At 45.0% G+C, this 21499-nt stretch overlaps 1 protein-coding gene across 1 annotated transcript in view; it reads left to right on the top strand.

The window, feature by feature from the left end:
* Positions 1-21499, top strand: part of LOC310856325 (uncharacterized protein) — a gene marked incomplete at both ends in the record, with an annotated part of 58860 nt that overhangs the window by 20963 nt on the left and 16398 nt on the right. The window contains 11 exons of the mRNA XM_083761687.1: positions 1516-1753; positions 2556-2659; positions 2764-2809; positions 4201-4343; positions 6989-7120; positions 7280-7403; positions 9559-9762; positions 11572-11751; positions 13795-13951; positions 18329-18534; positions 19169-19281. Coding sequence (XP_083617813.1) covers positions 1516-1753; positions 2556-2659; positions 2764-2809; positions 4201-4343; positions 6989-7120; positions 7280-7403; positions 9559-9762; positions 11572-11751; positions 13795-13951; positions 18329-18534; positions 19169-19281 — 1647 coding nt within the window. The remainder of the gene's footprint in view (positions 1-1515; positions 1754-2555; positions 2660-2763; positions 2810-4200; positions 4344-6988; positions 7121-7279; positions 7404-9558; positions 9763-11571; positions 11752-13794; positions 13952-18328; positions 18535-19168; positions 19282-21499) is intronic.

The following is a 21499-nucleotide window of genomic DNA, read 5'->3' as shown; positions in this document are numbered from 1 at the left end:
TAATGATAATAATAATAATAACTAGAAAAGAGACAGGTAGGATGAATAATGATAATAATAATAATAATAACTAGAAAAGAGACAGGTAGGATGAATAATGATAATAATAATAATAACTAGAAAAGAGACAGGTAGGATGGATAATGATAATAATAATAATAACTAGAAAAGAGACAGGTAGGATGAATAATGATAATAATAATAATAACTAGAAAAGAGACAGGTAGGATGGATAATGATAATAATAATAATAATAACTAGAAAAGAGACAGGTAGGATGAATAATGATAATAATAATAATAACTAGAAAAGAGACAGGTAGGATGGATAATGATAATAATAATAATAATAACTAGAAAAGAGACAGGTAGGATGGATAATAATAATAATAATAATAATAACTAGAAAAGAGACAGGTAGGATGAATAATGATAATAATAATAATAACTAGAAAAGAGACAGGTAGGATGGATAATGATAATAATAATAATAATAACTAGAAAAGAGACAGGTAGGATGGATAATGATAATAATAATAATAACTAGAAAAGAGACAGGTAGGATGAATAATGATAATAATAATAATAACTAGAAAAGAGACAGGTAGGATGGATAATGATAATAATAATAATAACTAGAAAAGAGACAGGTAGGATGGATAATAATAATAACAAGTAAGACGCGCAAACGCGGGAAGCGAACGCAGCTTGTGTGTGTGTGGTTGTGTGTGTGTGTGTGTGTGTGTGTGTGTGTGTGTGTGTGTGTGTGTGTGTGTGTGCTACAGCTGCGCCCTGTGTGTGTGTGTGTGTGTGTGTGTGTGTGTGTGTGCTACAGCTGCGCCCTCTGGTGGCGGGCGGGTGGTGTCACAGCGGGACAGACACACAGACAGACACACAGACATGAGCAGCAGGGTCTCATAGTAAGTTTGCGTTCGCAATAATAATAACTAGAAAAGTCGCTGGTGAGTTAAAAGCTTTTATTGTGAAACACTTCCATACACACGCTCTCTCTCTCTCTCTCTCTCTCTCTCTCTCTCTCTCTCTCTCTCTCTCTCTCTCTCTCTCTGTATGTCTCTCTCTCTCTCTCTCTCTTTCTCTCTCTCTCTCTCTCTCTCTCTCTCTCTGTATGTCTCTCTCTCTCTCTCTCTCTTTCTCTCTCTCTCTCTCTCTCTCTCTCTCTCTCTCTCTCTCTACAGCATGGGTTCCCCAATAAATTTTCCTCAAGGGCCATATTTTGACTACGGTACCAGGCTGGGGGCCGAGTCGGCACGCGCGGGGTCGAGGTCTTGCCCTGAAACTTTATTTTCAGGGCAAGACCCCATTGGAAAAGGACCCCCAGTTTGACATGCAGAGGCTACTGACCCCCATTTAATGCCATTTATATTTTGGAAATCCTTCCATGAGCCACGAGGGGGCGCTCCGCGGGCCGCTAATTGGGGAACCCTGCTCTACAGGTTCAGTGAATTTAAAATAATTATTCTTACAGTAAAGCTCTCTCTCTCATTGGTTCTCTCAGGCCCCTCCCCCAAACAACAATAAAGCCGAGGGATCTCTATTGGTCAAGGACGCCCGTGACCACGCCCCCTCAAACTCACTTCCTGAGACTCAGACTCCGCCCCTGGAGGAAATCGCTTACTCTGAACCACAGACACGCCAAGCGGAGAACTCCACGTCCCAAGATGCACCGGGGCCTTCCGTCGACACTCTGACTCCTCCCCCTGATGCCGGGCCCGCTGAAGGCCTCGTCGACAACGGTGAGATCTTACATTTAATTATGAATGATTTAATGATTTAATAATGATAATAACAACAGTAGTAGTACTAGTATAGTAACTAGAAAAGTCACAATGTTGAAAAACTGCAAAGTGTGGTTTCCGCAGTCGCTTACATAGGCCCCTCCCACTGATATTGCCAGCCAATTACAACGTGCTCTCTTGAAAAGTAATTTTCTATAAATGCTTGAAAAGTTTGTGGTCTTCTGCCCCTGCAAGGGAATTTATGTCTTTATTTAAACGATTGTAAAACATAGATTCATGGTTACGTAACCAACAACAGCCAATAAGCTACTACTATACAAACGTTATGCAAAGCTCGGCCAATCGGAGTGGAGGTTAGGTAGGTTACGCTGCCAGAAGAAGAAGAACGAAAAAAAGTGTGACAATAACTATAGTCTGTTTGTCCCTTTGGGCGACCAGACTAATGATGATATTCAGCTATTAGCCCATTCTGGGCGGGAACCCATTCTGGTGTTAGCATCGTGTCGTGCTTTAGCTATTGAAAAAATTTGCAGATCTACAAGCTCATAGCGCGCCACCGAGTGGCGCGCTACGAGCTTGTAGGTCTGCTATTTTTGAGAAAATCGAAGAGCGACTGACATAGAAGACATTTTTAGGAATCTGATCTCAGGTCAGAATGGGTTAGTGTAGATTTTCGTTTTACACAAACATGAGATTCCCATTGACAATGAATGGATAATTTACGCCATGACGATGTACGATGTACGATGTACGTACGATGCCCCTCACTTCACATGGGTGTGATTTTTTATGTTTCCAGGAAGTGCTTCCCTCCTCCTGGACAGGAAGAGGAAACGGAAGAGGAAGCCCACGCAGAAGATTCTAGAATATTGTATGGAGGCTTCAGGACCAAAGAAGAAGAAGGTACAGCGTGTGTGTGTGTGTGTGTGTGTGTGTGTGTGCGTGTGTGTGTGCGTGCGCTAGTGCTTGCCCTCGTGCGTGTGTTTGACAGTTCCTTTGTCTTCCAGGTGAGGCCGCTGAAGATCCTGACAGCGGATCTTTATGTGGATTCAGGTCAGTCTCAATTTGTTTTATTTTATTTCCAGACCAACTGTTAGTCTGTATCTTGTCTGCTGTCAGAATGATGTGACTAAACTGCCTCCCCCTGGCCAGCCGGGGCGCCTGATGGAGGGGAAAGGAACTGGTCTCTATACTGCCTCCCCCTGGCCAGCCGGGGCGCCTGATGGAGGGGAAAGGAACTGGTCTCTAAACTGCCTCCCCCTGGCCAGCCGGGGCGCCTGATGGAGGGGAAAGGAACTGGTCTCTATACTACCTCCCCCTGGCCAGCCGGGGCGCCTGATGCAGGGGAAAGGAACTGGTCTCTATACTGCCTCCCCCTGGCCAGCCGGGGCGCCTGATGGAGGGGAAAGGAACTGGTTGGAATAACGTGTTCCTTCCACGCGCTACGTCCAACCAGGGAAACTCCCCCCTGTCAGGTGTAAAGGAGCAACTTGGACACTCAGGCATGAAGGAAGCATGAGTTCAAGTCCGTTGCTCTCCCCTTGTCCCCCATATATGGGGACTAGGTTGGTCTCCCCTTGTCCCCCATATATGGGGACTAGGTTGGTCTCCCCTTGTCCCCCATATATGGGGACTAGGTTGGTCTCCCCTTGTCCCCCATATTTGGGGACTAGGTTGCTCTCCCCTTGTCCCCCATATATGGGGACTAGGTTGGTCTCCCCTTGTCCCCCATATATGGGGACTAGGTTGCTCTCCCCTTGTCCCCCATATATGGGGACTAGGTTGGTCTCCCCTTGTCCCCCATATATGGGGACTAGGTTGGTCTCCCCTTGTCCCCCATATATGGGGACTAGGTTGGTCTCCCCTTGTCCCCCATATATGGGGACTAGGTTGGTGGAGGGTGTGTAGAGCCCAGGATCACATTAGATGATTGACACAGGGGTGAAAAATGGGTTACAAAATCGTGGGATAAAAATTATATATAAAAAAAAAAGAAAAAGAAAAGAATGAGGTGACTGTTGTCTCATCACTGTCAGGGTGATGAGGTGACTGTTGTTATAGATCTGATATTTACTGTAACGTTGTGCTGTGAGCTTCTAGAGATCTGATATTTACTGTAACGTTGTGCTGTGAGCGTCTAGAGATCTGATATTTACTGTAACGTTGTGCTGTGAGCTTCTAGAGATCTGATATTTACTGTAACGTTGCGCTGTGATGTTCTATAGATCTGATATTTTGGCGAGAATGTTCGACTGACGGAACAGCAATTATGCGATAATATCGCTAATGTGCTTAATCAATAACCCCTATCATGCACGCACCCACGCACGTACACACACACACACACACACACACACACACACACACACACACACACACACACACACACACACACACATACACGCATGCACCTGACACCACTAACACAGCTGTCCTCCCCGTAGCTGATGAAGGCCAGGCTGCAGTGCCCTCCGCTCCCCTAGGGGGCTCCACCACCTCACCGCTCCCCTGTAGCGCCCTGCAGCCGGCAGTGGGGTCTCCTCCCACACAGGAGGGCGGGGCTCTGGAGGAGAGGGAGGAGTCAGAGGTCAGAGGTCCTCATAATTACAACACGTTTCATCACATTTACTGTATCTAAGGTATTTTATTATAATTACCATTGGTTGCCAAACGGACCCCCACATTGATACTGATCAGCCCGCGGACCCCCATTTGGAGAGATATGCCAGGGACCCCCATATAAGAGAAGGTGTGTGTGTGTGTGTGTGTGTGTGTGTGTGTGTGTGTGTGTGTGTGTGTGTTAGGCCTGACGTCGACATCTGAAGCAAAGATTTGAGTTCAATGTTCACTCTGTAATAATATATATATATTCAAAGTAGGGCTGTCAATCGATTAAAATATTTAACTCGATTAATCGCATGATTGTCCATAGTTAACTGTGATTAATCGCAAATTAATCGCATATTTTGTATACGTTCTAAATATACCTTAAATCAGTGGTTTTCAAGATTTTTCATATCAAGGCCCATTATTTATTCTGCATTTGAGCCACGGAACCGCCATTTGATGACATTTAGCCTTCCAGACCCAAACTAAAGAACTGTATTGATGTTGGCCAATGGTACCATTACGAGAGATAACAGGCCATGTTGATCAAAATAACATGTTTTCTAAGTGTTCTAATTGTGTAGACTCACTGGGAGAGAGAGAGAGGGGGAGAGAGGCGGGGCTCACTGACTGCCTGCATTCACATGCATGCGTCTCTCAACCATTCTGTCAAACTTCACAGTGCGTTAATCGCGCATTCAAAAAGTTAGTGCCATTAAAAGGATTGTGAGTTAACTAGTTGATAGTGCGTTAACTTTGACAGCCCTAATTCAAAGATTTGAGGCACATTTCCGCGATTGTAAAAAAAATAGCAGACTTACAAGTTAATTTTAAGTTATTTTTTTCAATAGCTATAAAGTGTAACACCAAAAGCGGTTCCCTCCCAAAATGGGTTAAATCAAGGCTAAAAATAAACATATCTTTTCTCAATGAACTATACGGTTCCGCCTAGTTTTATTCTATATGTGATCCACAGCTATGCACATTTTACCACATTTTACTATGTTTTACTATGTTTTACTATGTTTTACTATGTTTTACTATGTTTTACTATGTTTTACTATGTTTTACTATGTTTTACTATGTTTTAAAGTTAAAGTGTAACTGTGTGGTTCCTCAGCTGGTCTCAGGTCAGATTAAAGTGTAACTGTGCGGTTCCTCAGCTGGTCTCAGGTCAGATTAAAGTGTAACTGTGCGGTTCCTCAGCTGGTCTCAGGTCAGATTAAAGTGTAACTGTGCGGTTCCTCAGCTGGTCTCAGGTCAGATTAAAGTGTAACTGTGCGGTTCCTCAGCTGGTCTCAGGTCAGATTAAAGTGTAACTGTGTGGTTCCTCAGCTGGTCTCAGGTCAGATTAAAGTGTAACTGTGCGGTTCCTCAGCTGGTCTCAGGTCAGATTAAAGTGTAACTGTGCGGTTCCTCAGCTGGTCTCAGGTCAGATTAAAGTGTAACTGTGTGGTTCCTCAGCTGGTCTCAGGTCAGATTAAAGTGTAACTGTGCGGTTCCTCAGCTGGTCTCAGGTCAGATTAAAGTGTAACTGTGCGGTTCCTCAGCTGGTCTCAGGTCAGATTAAAGTGTAACTGTGTGGTTCCTCAGCTGGTCTCAGGTCAGATTAAAGTGTAACTGTGTGGTTCCTCAGCTGGTCTCAGGTCAGATTAAAGTGTAACTGTGCGGTTCCTCAGCTGGTCTCAGGTCAGATTAAAGTGTAACTGTGCGGTTCCTCAGCTGGTCTCAGGTCAGATTAAAGTGTAACTGTGCGGTTCCTCAGCTGGTCTCAGGTCAGATTAAAGTGTAACTGTGTGGTTCCTCAGCTGGTCTCAGGTCAGATTAAAGTGTAACTGTGCGGTTCCTCAGCTGGTCTCAGGTCAGATTAAAGTGTAACTGTGCGGTTCCTCAGCTGGTCTCAGGTCAGATTAAAGTGTAACTGTGCGGTTCCTCAGCTGGTCTCAGGTCAGATTAAAGTGTAACTGTGCGGTTCCTCAGCTGGTCTCAGGTCAGATTAAAGTGTAACTGTGCAGTTCCTCAGCTGGTCTCAGGTCAGATTAAAGTGTAACTGTGCGGTTCCTCAGCTGGTCTCAGGTCAGATTAAAGTGTAACTGTGCGGTTCCTCAGCTGGTCTCAGGTCAGATTAAAGTGTAACTGTGTGGTTCCTCAGCTGGTCTCAGGTCAGATTAAAGTGTAACTGTGCGGTTCCTCAGCTGGTCTCAGGTCAGATTAAAGTGTAACTGTGCGGTTCCTCAGCTGGTCTCAGGTCAGATTAAAGTGTAACTGTGCGGTTCCTCAGCTGGTCTCAGGTCAGATTAAAGTGTAACTGTGCGGTTCCTCAGCTGGTCTCAGGTCAGATTAAAGTGTAACTGTGCGGTTCCTCAGCTGGTCTCAGGTCAGATTAAAGTGTAACTGTGCGGTTCCTCAGCTGGTCTCAGGTCAGATTAAAGTGTAACTGTGTGGTTCCTCAGCTGGTCTCAGGTCAGATTAAAGTGTAACTGTGTGGTTCCTCAGCTGGTCTCAGGTCAGATTAAAGTGTAACTGTGCGGTTCCTCAGCTGGTCTCAGGTCAGATTAAAGTGTAACTGTGCGGTTCCTCAGCTGGTCTCAGGTCAGATTAAAGTGTAACTGTGCGGTTCCTCAGCTGGTCTCGGACAACAGCTTCTCGTGCCTGAAGGGGGAGGAGTCATTCCTGAGTGACGACTTGCTGCAACCAATCAGGACGATCATCGGAGACCGAGGAGGCCCCGCCTCCATGAAGGAGAGCGTCTGTCAGGTTCGTTCATGAAAATAGCAGATCTACAAGCTCACAACTTGCCGCTTCGCACCACGTTGTGAGCTTGTAGATCTGCTATTTTCCACTGTAGGTTGTGGGTTGTATTCCCTTATTGAAGGTGGTTGTATTCCCTTATTGAGGTGGTTGTATTCCCTGTAGGTGTGTGAGCGGTCGGGGGAGTTGCTGCTCTGTGAAGGTCAGTGTTGTGGAGCGTTTCATCTGTCCTGCATCTCCCTGGCTGAAGCTCCCAAAGACAAGTTCATCTGTCCCGAATGCAAATCAGGTATTTCCTTTTCATTTGTCATTATTATTATAGCTTGTAGATCTGCTATTTTTCAATAGCTAAAGCATAGCATAATGCTAACGCCAAAAGGGGTTCCCGTTCCGTTGTCATTATTATTATCATTTATTATTAGTGTAGTTGCCCAAATTAATGTCCATAATGTATGGGGTTACAGGCGTGTGTTAATGTCCATAATGTATGGGGTTACAGGTGTGTGTTAATGTCCATAATGTATGGGGTTACAGGTGTGTGTTAATGTCCATAATGTATGGGGTTACAGGCGTGTGTTAATGTCCATAATGTATGGGGTTACAGGCGTGTGTTAATGCCCATAATGTATGGGGTTACAGGTGTGTGTTAATGTCCATAATGTATGGGGTTACAGGTGTGTGTTAATGTCCATAATGTATGGGGTTACAGGCGTGTGTTAATGTCCATAATGTATGGGGTTACAGGCGTGTGTTAATGTCCATAATGTATGGGTTACAGGCGTGTGTTAATGTCCATAATGTATGGGTTACAGGCGTGTGTTAATGTCCATAATGTATGGGGTTACAGGCGTGTGTTAATGTCCATAATGTATGGGGTTACAGGCGTGTGTTAATGCCCATAATGTATGGGGTTACAGGTGTGTGTTAATGTCCATAATGTATGGGGTTACAGGTGTGTGTTAATGTCCATAATGTATGGGGTTACAGGCGTGTGTTAATGTCCATAATGTATGGGTTACAGGCGTGTGTTAATGTCCATAATGTATGGGTTACAGGCGTGTGTTAATGTCCATAATGTATGGGTTACAGGTGTGTGTTAATGTCCATAATGTATGGGGTTACAGGTGTGTGTTAATGTCCATAATGTATGGGGTTACAGGTGTGTGTTAATGTCCATAATGTATGGGGTTACAGGTGTGTGTTAATGTCCATAATGTATGGGTTTCAGGCGTGTGTTAATGTCTATAATGTATGGGGTTACAGGCGTGCGTTAATGTCCATAATGTATGGGGTTACAGGCGTGTGTTAATGTCCATAATGTATGGGGTTACAGGCGTGTGTTAATGTCCATAATGTATGGGGTTACAGGCGTGTGTTAATGTCCATAATGTATGGGTTACAGGTGTGTGTTAATGTCCATAATGTATGGGTTACAGGCGTGTGTTAATGTCCATAATGTATGGGGTTACAGGCGTGTGTTAATGTCCATAATGTATGGGGTACAGGCGTGTGTTAATGTCCATAATGTATGGGGTTACAGGCGTGTGTTAATGTCCATAATGTATGGGGTTACAGGCGTGTGTTAATGTCCATAATGTATGGGGTTACAGGTGTGTGTTAATGTCCATAATGTATGGGTTACAGGTGTGTGTTAATGTCCATAATGTATGGGTTACAGGCGTGTGTTAATGTCCATAATGTATGGGGTTACAGGCGTGTGTTAATGTCCATAATGTATGGGTTACAGGCGTGTGTTAATGTCCATAATGTATGGGGTTACAGGCGTGTGTTAATGTCCATAATGTATGGGGTTACAGGTGTGTGTTAATGTCCATAATGTATGGGGTTTCAGGCGTGTGTTAATGTCCATAATGTATGGGGTTACAGGCGTGTGTTAATGTCCATAATGTATGGGGTTACAGGCGTGTGTTAATGTCCATAATGTATGGGGTTACAGGTGTGTGTTAATGTCCATAATGTATGGGTTACAGGTGTGTGTTAATGTCCATAATGTATGGGGTTACAGGCGTGTGTTAATGTCCATAATGTATGGGGTTACAGGTGTGTGTTAATGTCCATAATGTATGGGGTCACAGGCGTGTGTTAATGTCCATAATGTATGGGGTTACAGGTGTGTGTTAATGTCCATAATGTATGGGGTTACAGGCGTGTGTTAATGTCCATAATGTATGGGGTTACAGGCGTGTGTTAATGTCCATAATGTATGGGGTTACAGGTGTGTGTTAATGTCCATAATGTATGGGGTTACAGGCGTGTGTTAATGTCCATAATGTATGGGGTCACAGGCGTGTGTTAATGTCCATAATGTATGGGGTTACAGGCGTGTGTTAATGTCCATAATGTATGGGGTTACAGGCGTGTGTTAATGTCCATAATGTATGGGTTACAGGCTTGTGTTAATGTCCATAATGTATGGGTTTCAGGCGTGCACACGTGCTTCGTGTGCAGGAAGCGCGGCGACGCGGTGCAGCGCTGCGTGGTTCCCGCCTGCGGGAAGTTCTACCACGGGGAATGCGTCGCCAGACACGCCCCCACGCTGCCGCTGCCGCGAGGAGGCTTCCGCTGCTCGCTGCACGTCTGTCTGAGCTGCTTCACCCACGGCCCCGCCCCCAACGCCCCAACCAGAGGTACGGAACACAACCACCCAAACAAAGAACACAACCACCCAAACACAGAGCACAACCACCCAAACAAAGAACACAACCACCCAAACACAGAACACAACCACCCAAACACAGAACACAACCACCCAAACACAGAACACAACCACCCAAACACAGAACACAACCACCCAAACACAGAACACAACCACCCAAACACAGAACACAACCACCCAAACACAGAACACAACCACCCCAAACACAGAACACAACCACCCAAACACAGAACACAACCACCCAAACACAGAACACAACCACCCAAACACAGAACACAACCACCCAAACACAGAACACAACCACCCAAACACAGAACACAACCACCCAAACACAGAACACAACCACCCAAACACAACCACCCCAAACACAGAACACAACCACCCAAACACAGAACACAACCACCCAAACACAGAACACAACCACCCAAACACAGAACACAACCACCCAAACACAGAACACAACCACCCAAACACAGAACACAACCACCCCAAACACAGAACACAACCACCCAAACACAGAACACAACCACCCAAACACAGAACACAACCACCCAAACACAGAACACAACCACCCAAACACAGAACACAACCACCCAAACACAGAACACAACCACCCCAAACACAGAACACAACCACCCAAACACAGAACACAACCACCCAAACACAGAACACAACCACCCAAACACAGAACACAACCACCCAAACACAGAACACAACCACCCAAACACAGAACACAACCACCCCAAACACAGAACACAACCACCCAAACACAGAACACAACCACCCAAACACAGAACACAACCACCCAAACACAGAACACAACCAGCCAAACACAGAACACAACCACCCAAACACAGAACACAACCACCCAAACACAGAACACAACCACCCAAACACAGAACACAACCACCCAAACACAGAACACAACCACCCAAACACAGAACACAACCACCCAGACACAGAACAAAACCACCCAAACACAGAACACAACCACCCCAAACACAGAACACAACCACCCAAACACAGAACACAACCACCCCAAACACAGAACACAACCACCCAAACACAGAACACAACCACCCAAACATGGCCAGAGGGTACAGAACAAATAAATAACCCAAAGTAACCAACAGCTGCTCAGTATCAGCCCTTATAGGAAGATATTATAATAATAATTTTATATATATATATATATATATATATATATAATGTTATAGGAAGCCGCTCAATTCCTCTATCCATGACTCATATCTGTATGAGAGACAGTATGTACAGTATGTCAACTAACTATGCTGTAACAATGTTTTTCCTTCTATGGACTTTGTAACGGTCTGACCTCCTTTATCGTCTGACCGCGCTGGCAGTGTCTTTAGGTCCTGTACTTCAGAGGCTGCAAATGTGTGTGTACTCTGTGTGTATGTGTGCGTGCGTTCGTGCGTACGTATGTGTGTGTGTGTGTGTGTGTGTGTGTGTGTTCACAATGTTCACAATGTTTGCTGTGAATAAGTTTATGTGTTTGCCTACTGTATATTCTGTACATTTAGGGCTTGTTTGGACTCGAGCACTGAGACACGTGATGTTTCGAGTGCGTAGTATATCAGAAGCAACTGAAAATATTTGTGCCCTTGATAATGTATTTTATAAATGTGGACTCAAATAAAGAAATCGAAATGTGTGTGTGTGTGTGTGTGTGTGTGTGTGTGTGTGTGTGTGTGTGTGTGTGTGTGTGTGTGTGTGTGTGTGTGTGCGTGTGTGTGTGTGTGTGCGTGTGCGTGCGTAGGTGGTCTGCTGCGCTGCGTGCGCTGTCCCGTAGCCTACCACCCCACGGAGGCGTGCCTGGCCGCGGGTTGCCAGGTCCTGTCCGGTAACAGCATGCTGTGTCCGAACCACTTCAGCCCCCGCCGGGGCGTCAGGAACCACGAGCATGTCAACGTCAGCTGGTGCTTCATCTGCACGGAAGGTAAACTTTGACTGGAAAAGACTCTCTCACCGTATAGAAAAAGAAGTAAAACTCCTTAGACTGAGACTTAGAAAAATATATTTTCTTTTATTTTATCATGCTGTGCTCATGGTGCTCTGTGCTCATGGTGCAATTAAAAAGCAAACGTTTGGGTCCTCAGACCTTCGTCAGTGCTATGGTTTTTCACAGACAAAGAACTTGCTTTTACACAACTCCAAAACAATACAGCTCAGGTGCTGAGAATTACTAATTGGTGACATCACCTGATTGTGGGCGTGGACATTACAGAAAGGATATACAAAATCACAGTTATATAGGAAACAAGAATATTACATACATCACATGTTGACAGACTTATATAATCACTTTTTGAATATAACTTTTTACTTTATAGGTAGCACTGGAGGGAGAGATCTTCATTTAAGCCACCTGGATTGACAGACTTTAAATAAAAAATCCATCTAGATTCAGTTTGGAGGAGTTTAGTGTCTAAATCTCCCCCTCTTCTAGATTTCTTAATTTGATCAATGACTGTGTAAGACAGATCTGCTGTGGAGTGACCGGCTTCCATGAAGTGTCTGGCGACAGGAGATTTGATGTCCTTGCGTCTGATGGCACTCATGTGTTCTATGATGCGTGTGCGGACTGCCCTAGATGTTTTGCCTACGTACTGTAGATTACATTTACATGTGATCATGTAGAACGGAAGGTACCTTTAACCTTTAACCTTTAATAATGAAACTGTCAGGATGTAATAGACATTTTTAGAATCTGATCTCAGGTCAGAATGGGGTTAATAATGAAAACTGTCAGGATGTAATAGACATTTTTAGAATCTGATCTCAGGTCAGAATGGGTTAATAATGAAACTGTCAGGATGTAATAGACATTTTTAGAATCTGATCTCAGGTCAGAATGGGTTAACCTGTTCATCTGCACGGAAGGTACGACACTCACCTTTAACCTTTGACCTTTAACCTGTTCATCAGCACGGAAGGTAGGGACCAGTGTTGTTTTCGTCGACTAAAACTAAGACGAAAAATGTTCGTCGACTACCTTTTTCCACTGACAAAAACAAATGGAAACTAAATGAAAACTAAGCTATGATGACTAAAACTGAGACTAAATATACTGACAATTTTGTCAACAAATAAAAACTACACTAAAATGTTAGGAAGGGACTAGTGGACAAGAGATCCAGTATAAATCATTTTATACTTGGTCGCATGCTGAAAATAGCAGATCTACAAGCTCTATAGCGCTATTTTCAGCAAGTGTAAAATAAGTCATTATGACGGCAACAAGGCCCGCAAAAATACATTTTAGTCGACTGAATCACCTGTAGATTTAGTCGACTAAAATCTTATGACATTTAGTCGACTAAAACTAGACTAAACACTAATACATTCCAGGTGACTAAAATGTGACTATAAGACTAAGTGAAAACTAGAAAGGGAGTCTACCAACGCGCCTCAAGCCTGAAACGGCTGATCCGGTGCTTCACAGGTGCAGGGACATCAAAGTTGCATAAGGAGAAGAGACTGGAGCAGCACGGACATTTAGAGCCTTTTATTTAGGTGCTGAGTATACAAAACGACTAACGTTTACACCTTGAGAGTCAGAGACGATCAGAGTCATCTAAGAGTCACTAAGTGAAAACTATTCAAGAGACTAGGACTAAAACTAAAATGGAGGTATAGACGCCACTCACCGTCTGGGGCATTTAACCTGGGGGGCGGCGGTGGCTCAGGGGGTAGAGTGCCTGGATGGTAACTGTAAGGTTGCCAGTTCGAACCCGGGCTCCCCCAGAGTTACTGTCGAAGTGTCCTTGAGCAAGACACTGAACCCCTAATTGCTCCCGATGTGCTTAGTTGGTGCCTTGCATGGTTTCCGCTGCCATCGGTGTATGAATGTGTGTGTGAATGGGTGAATGTAATGCACCATCTCTGTAAAGCGCCTTGGATAAAGGCGCTATATAAATGCACCATTTAGCATTTAGCCTCCTGTGCTAATATGTGCCGCTGTTCCTCCCCCATGCTGCAGGGGGCAGCCTCCTGTGCTGTGAGTCGTGCCCCGCGGCGTTCCACCGGGAGTGCCTGAAGATCGACATGCCCACAGGAAGCTGGTTCTGCAACGACTGCCGCGCCGGCAAGAAGCCGCACTTCAAAGACATGCTGTGGGTCAAAGTGGGACGATACAGGTCAGTACGCCCGTGTAAGGACGTCCTGTTGGGGTCAAAGGGGGACGATACAGGTCAGTACGCCCGTGTAAGGACGTCCTGTTAAAACACATTTAGTGCCGGAAGTGCATCAAAATAGAAGCTCCGGGGGGTGCCAGAATTGTCTGATCGCTTTTACTCTGAAAGCCATGAACCGGAAACACTTTCCTAAAAAAGTTGACTTTACAAAGAGACCTCACATCCCCGATCATCTTAATTATTTTTTTTACGCTCCAAAAAACGTTCATATTTTGCGGGAGAGAGACGGATGAGGAGCAGAAATGAAGCGCCAGCATATCGATCCATTCATCACCACGGAGAGCGCCCTGGATTAGGAGATACGAGTCATTCTTTCCGCCGCGCTAACATGGGAGTCAATGACAAGCTAATTATTGCACTGAGCGTTAGCATACGGCAAGCGAAAAGCGAAATGCCAAAAAAAAAAATAGGAAAAATTCTGAATATTCTCATCTCGCCCCGCGTCGCTGGGACGTCGCTAGGACGTCCTCAGACGTCGCAGGCACTAATATTTCGGGATCCTTATGACGGCCTCATGCGACCTAAGAAATGAAACGGTTAAAGTGGGACGATACAGGTCAGTACGCCCATGTAAGGACGTTTACTACATTAGTTTAGAAATCCACGCCGTTATACACCTGCATCTCCACTATAGCTAAAGAGTGCTGGGTTGCGCCCTGAAAATAGCCGATCTACAATCTCACAGCGGGTCGCGCTGCGACACGCTGTGACCTTTTAGATCTGCTATTTTCGCTATATTTGTGTCCAAACGTTGAGATTGCAGCCCCCCCTCTGTAACACGTACCTGGTCTCAGGTGGTGGCCTGTTAGCCTGGTTAATAAACCAGACTAATATCGCACGGATCCGCAGGATATTAGTCTGGGGAGGCTCAGCTTGGATTTCATTTTCAGGGAAACATTTTCTCTTTGACGCAATTGGTCAGAGCTACTGTCAGTCAAAGGTCTCAATCATTGAACGTCACTGTACCAAAGCCCGCCCATATTGCATACCGTGTCCCTATTGGAGGCCACATTCTCTGGAGTAGGAAATGGGCGTAAAATTGAGCCTCTCCAGACCGAAATCCGCCGGTAGGCAATTTTTTTTGCCAACGGCTGATTCGGTCTGGTTTATTAACCAGGCTAGTGGCCTGTATCTGTCACGCCCCGCTCCTCTGCCTTTGTATTTGAGCATTGACTCAGGTCCAAACCACTGGACTAATATGTGACCTTGACCATTATGGTTACGTGGTTGATTTATGTTCTGTATTTTGCTTAAGTCAAGAAAGGAAGTTGTTGTTACTATTCTTGCCTTTGTACTTTGTTTACTAATACTGCAGTCTAATGTTTAGTAATACTGAGGTCTAATGTTTACTAATACTGCAGTCTAATGTTTACTAATACTGCAGTCTAATGTTTAGTAATACTGAGGTCTAATGTTTACTAATACTGCAGTCTAATGTTTACTAATACTGCAGTCTAATGTTTACTAATACTGCAGTCTAATGTTTACTAATACTGCAGTCTAATGTTTACTAATACTGCAGTCTAATGTTTACTAATACTGCAGTCTAATGTTTACTAATACTGCAGTCTAATGTTTACTAATACTGCAGTCTAATGTTTACTAATACTGCAGTCTAATGTTTACTAATACTGCAGTCTAATGTTTACTAATACTGCAGTCTAGTGTTTACCAATACTGCAGTCTAATGTTTACCAATACTGCAGTCTAATGTTTACCAATACTGCAGTCTAATGTTTACCAATACTGCAGTCTAATGTTTACCAGTACTGCAGTCTAATGTTTACTAATACTGCAGTCTAATGTTTACTAATACTGCAGTCTAATGTTTACTAATACTGCAGTCTAATGTTTACTAATACTGCAGTCTAATGTTTACTAATACTGCAGTCTAATGTTTACTAATACTGCAGTCTAGTGTTTACTAATACTGCAGTCTAATGTTTACTAATACTGCAGTCCTTCTGACTTATTCTGTTATTCTCTGTATGTTCAGTATTTTGCCTTGTCTTCCTGTTCAGTTTGGTTTTCTGTCACTCTGTTGGTTTTGTGTATCTTATTTTGTAGTATGGTCCCTAGTGTTTCCTGTCTGCCTAGTTACTGTTCCCTACTTTGTCTCACACCTACCTTGTGATGTGTCAGTGTTTTCACCTGTGTCCTCTTTGTCCTGTTAGCCTATCCTGTGTTTGATTGTATTTTGAGTTCACCTGTGTCTAGTTAGCCTTTGTCTATTTATATACCCCAGTTGGTTCAGTCCCTTTAAAGGTATATTCAGTGATTTCACTCAAAAAACCTTAGGTTTCGTTTTTGGCTGGGACCTAAGCCTTTCGTCCAATCAGGATAGAGAGTCAAAAACGAAACCTAAGGTTTTTTGACCCCCAGGGGTTAACTGGGGACAGCGAGGAACTCCTTATATGGTCAGCACACTCTACAGTAGGGAGGATTGTCACAACAAAACAAAAAAATAAGTGATATTTTAATTAAGTGAAATCACTGAATATACCTTTAATGTCAGATCGTCATTTCATGTCAGAGTGTATAATGTCTACTGTGTCCTTATTTTGCCTGCCCCATTTTATTGGAAGTTTAAGTTAGTTTAATAAACATCCTGAACTGCCTTTTGGTCGTACTGCTTTTGGGTCCTCTGAACGCACCCTGACAGTAAAGGCCTATTCATAGTCTGGATTTCCGGTGGTGAGGTGACCACCGCTCCGGTGGTGAGCTGACCACCGCTCCGGTGGTGAGGTGACCACCGCTCCGGTGGTGAGCTGACCACCGCTCCGGTGGTGAGGTGACCACCGCTCCGGTGGTGAGGTGACCACCGCTCCGGTGGTGAGCTGACCACCGCTCCGGTGGTGAGGTGACCACCGCTCCGGTGGTGAGGTGACCTTCTCTTCTTCCCAGCTAAGTCCTGCCCTATGCGGGAGCTAACTATTTCCGTAGACAACGCCCTGGTAACGTCTGTCCCAACAGCCAGGAATCTTGGTGTTGTCCTGGACAGTCAGCTCTCGTTCAAACCTCACATCACAGCTGTCACTCGATCCTGTAGGTTCACACTCTATAACATACGACGAATTAGACCGTTCCTCACCCAGGAATCAGCCCAGCTCCTAATCCAGACAACAGTCTTATCAAAACTCGACTACTGTAACTCCCTCCTTACTGGCCTACCAGCATGTGCACTTAAGCCTCTCCAGCTGATCCAAAATGCAGCAGCTCGCTTGGTCTTCAACCAGCCAAAATTCTCACATGTCTCCCCCCTGCTCCGCTCCCTCCACTGGCTCCCGGTCGCTGCCCGCACAGAATACAAAACTCTGATGCTGGCATTCAAAGCAACCAAAGGTATGGCTCCCCCATATCTTACAAGTATGATTGAACCCTACAAACCCTCCCGCGCACTCAGATCAGCCAACGCAGGGAAGCTGGAAGTACCCTCACTAAAAACGCCGGGACAACGCTCCACACGTCCCAAACTCTTCTCCCTTCTGGCTCCAAAACTGTGGAATGCACTTCCCATTGCAGTCAGAACTGCAGCATCACTCCCAATCTTCCGCCGTAGCCTGAAAACCCACCTTTTCAGACTCCATCATGGCCCTTAGCACTTACCCTAAACCCTTAGATAGCATTTCTGTTGGATTATATAGCATTTGATACAGACTTATAGCATGTTATGTAGACAGCACTGTAATTGTATTGTATGTAGTCATAGCACGCCATAGTACACATATATAGCATAGTAGTAAAGATGTATAGTTTATATGTATAGTGTATGTATAGTTTCACTATATAAATATTCCACTGTTACTTTCTTAGCTTACGCATGTTTCATGATAAATGCTTGTTATGTGATGTATTCCCATGCTTTGTTCTTGCTTAAATGTAAGTCGCTCTGGATTAAGAGCGTCTGCTAAATGCCTAAATTGTAAATTGTAAATTGTAAATTGTGACCACCGCTCCGGTGGTGAGGTGACCACCGCTCCGGTGGTGAGGTGACCACCGCTCCGGTGGTGAGGTGACCACCGCTCCGGTGGTGAGGTGACCACCGCTCCGGTGGTGAGGTGACCACCGCTCCGGTGGTGAGGTGACCACCGCTCCGGTGGTGAGCTGACCACCGCTCCGGTGGTGAGGTGACCACCGGAGCTGAAATAACGCTGAGCGGTGGTGAGTAAAAACAGAGAGAAGGGCTGGAGCGGTGGCGGTGGTTTGCTCTTCACCGCGGCTCAGTGACGTCATGTTGTAGTTCGGTGGTCGGTCACCTAACCACCGGAAATCCAGACTATGTATGAGCCTTAACACTCTCTAACACGTCCCTGGTCCCAGGTGGTGGCCTGCGGAGGTGAGCCTTCCCCGGGACGTCCCGGAGAACGTCCGGCGAATGAGGCACGACGTGGGGGAGTTTCCTGTCCACTTCTTCGGCTCCAACGACTTCCTGTGGACGTACCAGGCGCGCGTCTTCCCTTATATGGACGTGGACGCCAGCAGCAAGGAGAGCATGGGGAGGGGCGTCGACGGCCTCTACCGGAGAGGTGCTTATTGGGCCCCGTTCTGACCTGAGATCAGATTCTATAAATGTTCTTCTACATCCTGACAGTTTACCATTCTGACCTGAGATCAGATTCTAGAGAATGTCCTTCTACATCCTGACAGTTTTCATTCTGACCTGAGATCAGATTCTAGAGAATGTCCTTCTACATCCTGACAGTTTTCATTCTGACCTGAGATCAGATTCTATATAAATGTCTTCTACATCCTGACAGTTTTCTGAAAAAGCTATATATACCTGATGTTTCTGATTATGTCAGTGGTTCTGTGTATTTGGCCGCCGACCCCCATCTGAAAATATGTTGCTCCAGGGACCCCCCCCCCCCCCCCCCCAGAAGCAAAGATTTGAGTTTAAAAAACGTTCACGTGCATTTTCACGACTTTAATAAAAAATAGCAGATCTACAAGCTACGAGCTTGTAGATCTGCTATTTTTCAACATCTAAAGCATAACATAATGCTTAAAACACCAAAAGGGGTTCCCGCCCAGAATTAATTATTACTATTATTACTAATTTACTATTCCTAGTGGAGGTCCATGTGCGAAACTGAAACTGTGTGTGTGTGTGTGTGTGTGTGTGTGTGTGTGTGTGTGTGTGTGTGTGTGTGTGCGTTGCAGCGCTGGAGGAGGCCGCGGGGCGCTTCAGGGAGCTCCAGGCGGAGAAGGAACTCCGACAACTGCAGGAAGACAAGAGGAACGACAGGAAGCCCCCCCCCTACAAGACCATCAAGGTCAGAGAGGTCACCGCCATACCTCCCAAACCGTTTCATGTCTAGGACCCCCTAAATGACACTCATTAGCCCCGCGGACCCCCATTTAATGTAGCCTCGGTCCCAGGCTTACTTATCTGCGAAAAGAAAAGCCTGGTCACAACGTAAGGCAGAGAAGCATAAAGTAAAGCCTGGTCACAACGTAAGGCAGAGAAGCATAAAGTAAAGCCTGGTCACAACGTAAGACAGAGAAGCATAAAGTAAAGCCTGGTCACAACGTAAGGCAGAGAAGCATAAAGTAAAGCCTGGTCACAACGTAAGACAGAGAAGCATAAAGTAAAGCCTGGTCACAACGTAAGACAGAGAAGCATAAAGTAAAGCCTGGTCACAACGTAAGGCAGAGAAGCATAAAGTAAAGCCTGGTCACAACGTAAGGCAGAGAAGCATAAAGTAAAGCCTGGTCACAACGTAAGACAGAGAAGCATAAAGTAAAGCCTGGTCACAACGTAAGACAGAGAAGCATAAAGTAAAGCCTGGTCACAACGTAAGGCAGATAAGCATAAAGTAAAGCCTGGTCACAACGTAAGACAGAGAAGCATAAAGTAAAGCCTGGTCACAACGTAAGGCAGAGAAGCATAAAGTAAAGCCTGGTCACAACGTAAGGCAGAGAAGCATAAAGTAAAGCCTGGTCACAACGTAAGGCAGAGAAGCATAAAGTAAAGCCTGGTCACAACGTAAGGCAGAGAAGCATAAAGTAAAGCCTGGTCACAACGTAAGACAGAGAAGCATAAAGTAAAGCCTGGTCACAACGTAAGGCAGAGAAGCATAAAGTAAAGCCTGGTCACAACGTAAGACAGAGAAGCATAAAGTAAAGCCTGGTCACAACGTAAGGCAGAGAAGCATAAAGTAAAGCCTGGTCACAACGTAAGGCAGAGAAGCATAAAGTAAAGCCTGGTCACAACGTAAGGCAGAGAAGCATAAAGTAAAGCCTGGTCACAACGTAAGGCAGAGAAGCATAAAGTAAAGCCTGGTCACAACGTAAGGCAGAGAAGCATAAAGTAAAGCCTGGTCACAACGTAAGACAGAGAAGCATAAACTAAAGCCTTGTCACAACGTAAGACAGAGAAGCATAAAGTAAAGCCTGGTCACAACGTAAGGCAGAGAAGCATAAAGTAAAGCCTGGTCACAACGTAAGGCAGAGAAGCATAAAGTAAAGCCTGGTCACAACGTAAGACAGAGAAGCATAAAGTAAAGCCTGGTCACAACGTAAGACAGAGAAGCATAAAGTAAAGCCTGGTCACAACGTAAGGCAGAGAAGCATAAAGTAAAGCCTGGTCACAACGTAAGGCAGAGAAGCATAAAGTAAAGCCTGGTCACAACGTAAGGCAGAGAAGCATAAAGTAAAGCCTGGTCACAACGTAAGGCAGAGAAGCATAAAGTAAAGCCTGGTCACAACGTAAGGCAGAGAAGCATAAAGTAAAGCCTGGTCACAACGTAAGGCAGAGAAGCATAAAGTAAAGCCTGGTCACAACGTAAGGCAGAGAAGCATAAAGTAAAGCCTGGTCACAACGTAAGGCAGAGAAGCATAAAGTAAAGCCTGGTCACAACGTAAGACAGAGAAGCATAAAGTAAAGCCTGGTCACAACGTAAGACAGAGAAGCATAAAGTAAAGCCTGGTCACAACGTAAGGCAGAGAAGCATAAAGTAAAGCCTGGTCACAACGTAAGGCAGAGAAGCATAAAGTAAAGCCTGGTCACAACGTAAGACAGAGAAGCATAAAGTAAAGCCTGGTCACAACGTAAGACAGAGAAGCATAAAGTAAAGCCTGGTCACAACGTAAGGCAGATAAGCATAAAGTAAAGCCTGGTCACAACGTAAGACAGAGAAGCATAAAGTAAAGCCTGGTCACAACGTAAGGCAGAGAAGCATAAAGTAAAGCCTGGTCACAACGTAAGGCAGAGAAGCATAAAGTAAAGCCTGGTCACAACGTAAGGCAGAGAAGCATAAAGTAAAGCCTGGTCACAACGTAAGGCAGAGAAGCATAAAGTAAAGCCTGGTCACAACGTAAGACAGAGAAGCATAAAGTAAAGCCTGGTCACAACGTAAGGCAGAGAAGCATAAAGTAAAGCCTGGTCACAACGTAAGACAGAGAAGCATAAAGTAAAGCCTGGTCACAACGTAAGGCAGAGAAGCATAAAGTAAAGCCTGGTCACAACGTAAGGCAGAGAAGCATAAAGTA

Source organism: Protomyctophum parallelum, assembly GCF_964188405.1.
Source record: "Protomyctophum parallelum genome assembly, chromosome: 1".
In the NCBI taxonomy this organism is placed as follows: Eukaryota; Metazoa; Chordata; class Actinopteri; order Myctophiformes; family Myctophidae; genus Protomyctophum; species Protomyctophum parallelum.
This window is presented reverse-complemented; position numbering and strand designations above follow the sequence as displayed.